Source organism: Brassica oleracea, chromosome C3 (assembly GCF_000695525.1).
Source record: "Brassica oleracea var. oleracea cultivar TO1000 chromosome C3, BOL, whole genome shotgun sequence".
Lineage (NCBI taxonomy): Eukaryota > Viridiplantae > Streptophyta > Magnoliopsida > Brassicales > Brassicaceae > Brassica > Brassica oleracea.
In genome coordinates this window covers 50,917,472-50,920,795 of record NC_027750.1, presented here as the reverse complement: position 1 = coordinate 50,920,795, position 3,324 = coordinate 50,917,472, and the positions used below count along the sequence as shown (strand labels likewise).

Here is a 3,324-nt window from a genome sequence, read left to right as displayed (position 1 = left end):
ATTGCTAGCGGGTCCTTCACTAGCAGTTACTGTTACCAGATACGCTTCTCCATCCTTGAGCAAATCTTCCACTCTCAAGGCAGCTACTAAAGACACATACTTGCTTGGACTGATCCCATAGAACACTATTTGCCATTGCCCGTTCTCCTTGAACAAAATACGACTTTTTTCCCAATCTAATTGAGCCCGATACCCTGATAACCAATCCATGCCCAGAATAACCTAATATCCCTTTAAGGGCACCACCAAAAAATCTGCCAAGAACATCTTCTCGCAAAAGACTAAAGGAACTCTTCTGATGCATTCTCTTGCTTAGAGGGTTTGGTCTCCGGGAGTCATTACAGCCACATCCATCCTGTCAATCACAAATGAACCCACAAACTTGACAGCTACTTCAGGGGTCGCAAAACTATGTGTTGCCCCGGAGTCGAACAATACATGTGTGGGACTCCCCGCAACATGTAAAGTTCCTGCCACAACATCAACAACATAATAATTATCCAATAGAAATTAACCAATCCATGACAAGCAGTCAGACAACACAAAGTAAAATTAGTAAGGCTAAAGAACCCAAATACCTGTGATGGGACCCGTAGATGGGCCTGGAGGTTTAGGATCATCTAGTTCTAAAGCGTAAACTCTACCTCCTATAGCTTGCCTTTTTGGCGTTGGTGCGATTGCATGTGGAGCTGGAGGAGGATGGACAGTGATTGGCGTAGCTGGGATAGGACGGTTGACGCTGCACTGGGTAGAGACGTGACCTTTCTTTCCCCACGTGAAACATGTAGGATTGTAGGAGTTTGACTGAAAGGATCCAGGTTTCGTCCCGAAGCATTCACTTGACTTATGGCCTGTCTTGCCACAGTTAAAGCATTTTCCTGTGAACAGAGATCGTCGAGTTGGCCCTCCCGATTCCTTTTCTTTATCTTTACCATTAAAAGATCTTTGGTTTCCACCATACTTACCTTCTTGATGCTGCTTGAATTTCTTACTTGCCGCCTTCTCAGCTTCCAATCCGATCTCCACATTCACAACCTTTTCCACTAGCTCGGTGAGACTCTCGTAGTTCCCGACTGCCAGTCTATTTTCCAACTCTGGTTTTAGACCAAACAGAAAGTTGGATATCATGGTCTCCTCATCATCTTGTCCTCGTAGCACGTGTCGTCGCAGTCGCATAAATTCAGATTCATATTCTCTAACCGTCTTATCTCCTTGTACCAAGTTTGCAAACTGGCGTTGAAGCCTTCGCTTGGATTCAGGAGTGAAGTACTTGCGTTCAAATTCTTGTTTGAATGCCACCCAAGTGGTGACCAGATGTCCCACTTGGCGATCCCTACTCTCCCACCATTCTGCTGCGTCTTTGTCTAAGTAATATACTGCCATTTTTTTCTTAGACTCTTCAGAACTCGTCAGGGTCTCAAAGTTTTTCTCCATAGTTCGAAGCCACTGGTCGGCTTGAAATGGATCTGTCCCGCCTTCAAAATGTGGTGTCTTCATATTCTTCATGGCAGTTATCAACGGTAACATCGGTGTAGCCACTGTAGGTTGTGATGGCATAAGTGGCTGAGGTTGCACCTGAGGTTGTTGCAGTGACCTCACTATCACATCATGAAGCATCATCAGAGTGTGCTCCATTCCTACTCCTTGTTGTGGTTGATCATGAACCTCTGGTTTAATCGGGTTGTTCCGCCTCCCTGGTCTAGGTCCTTGGCCACTTGAATCGCTATCACCTATTTCTTGTCTTCCCCTTACAGTACGGTATGGTGGAAAGTTTTCTTCTCGTGGTATTTCTTGTTCATGTCCAAACAGATTGTTGTTTCTTCCTACATTTTCTTCACTGGATCCTTGGTTGGTGTGCACCAGTGTTTGCACCATTCCCTCGGATTCATATCCCGGTCCTCTTCTTCTTGAGACTCTTTATGTACCCAGCATCCAATCCTGTCCTCCTTCACTCATTCCTCTTCTTGTCATCTGCAATCCACGAACAAGGAATTTTCTATTAAGAATACTAATTAAAACGAAACTCTGCTGGTTTCCTAACACATCTTTTGCGACACATTTGACTCGATAAAACACAGAAAGTACGTGATTGACCGCATGATCTAAACCATGCTCTGATACCACCTCTGTAACACCCTCGAACCATTTTAGACATCGGTCAGTCAGCCGGGTAACAATCAAACAAGAACATGCCCGAACGACCTTCCTCTGCCAAGTCTGGAAGTGTTACGACGGGTTGAGAATAGACTTTCCAAGTCACAAAACATAATTCTGTAACCAAGAATATCCATTCAAAACTCGTTTCCTCTAATCTTTGGCCTGAGGCTTTGCAACCTGTACCGAATCATAGAGTTGTGTTAGGTTGAACTAACCTAATATCAGATTCAACACGTCACGAATATAAAAAATACTTTATTTCATATATATAAACATGAAGTTCACAAGCCCAAAATATTATACATATGGTACATGGACGCAACCGAAAGTAAAAAAAATATTATACATAGGGTCCATGGACGCAGCCGAAAGTAAAACATACATTCATATATCTTGAAAACGAGTCTTTAGCAAAAGATGTCCAATCTACACCAGCTACTACAGTTCCGCGAGCGCTATGGTCCTTTCTACTGGTCACCTGCAAAAGGATGTGAGGAATGAGTGAACTAGTTTCACTCAGTGAGGCAGGGTTCTCTATCTAGCATATACAACTACCCGTCATTCTAAACCCCACCCCAAACACAAGCAAGACGGGTAGTTCAACAATCAATATTCAAGATCATAAAGCATGACCGATTTAAGCACTAAACCCTTAAAACATAATAAATCAAACACTCTTTATGAGTGTCATATCAATCAACCATATATATATACTCCTAGGGCCCAGCAGAATCATTCTTCCTCCACATAAGGGACACCGGCAATCCCTTCACTATTACACCACACAGGCGTAGGCGCTCGGGAATCGCCCGGTCACGGTCCTCAATTTGAATCGCCGTGCCCCGGTCCTCTATCGGACTCGCCAGGGGATGTCACATCCACGTGTGACACTCTGCCTTTGTGATCAAGCCAAGTTAAACCGAGCCCATAACTTTCTGGACCATGACCGGTTTAGTGGTACCAATTGAGGAAGCAATGACATGCAAACTACTACTAGAACCACCTCGAGGTTCTCACACAACAGTACCAACAAGAGGTACATACCATAACAACATATAATACTCACACAATCACAATAACCTGGGTGCTTAGACTAGTCTTGTTATCCACTTAGCCCAGACATTGTCTCAAGCCTCGGATCCACAAACTGACACCTAGACCGGTCCG

The 3,324-nt window shown here is 44.1% G+C and overlaps 1 protein-coding gene across 1 annotated transcript in view; it reads right to left on the bottom strand.

The window, feature by feature from the left end:
• Positions 1-1,875, bottom strand: part of LOC106330850 — a 7,336-nt gene extending 5,461 nt beyond the window's left edge. The window contains exons 1-3 of the mRNA XM_013769256.1: positions 579-1,875; positions 343-470; positions 37-222 (exon numbers count right to left, since the gene is read on the bottom strand). Of these exons, the coding sequence (XP_013624710.1) occupies positions 37-222; positions 343-470; positions 579-1,875 (1,611 nt within the window). The remainder of the gene's footprint in view (positions 1-36; positions 223-342; positions 471-578) is intronic.
• Between the last annotated feature and the right edge of the window lie 1,449 nt (positions 1,876-3,324).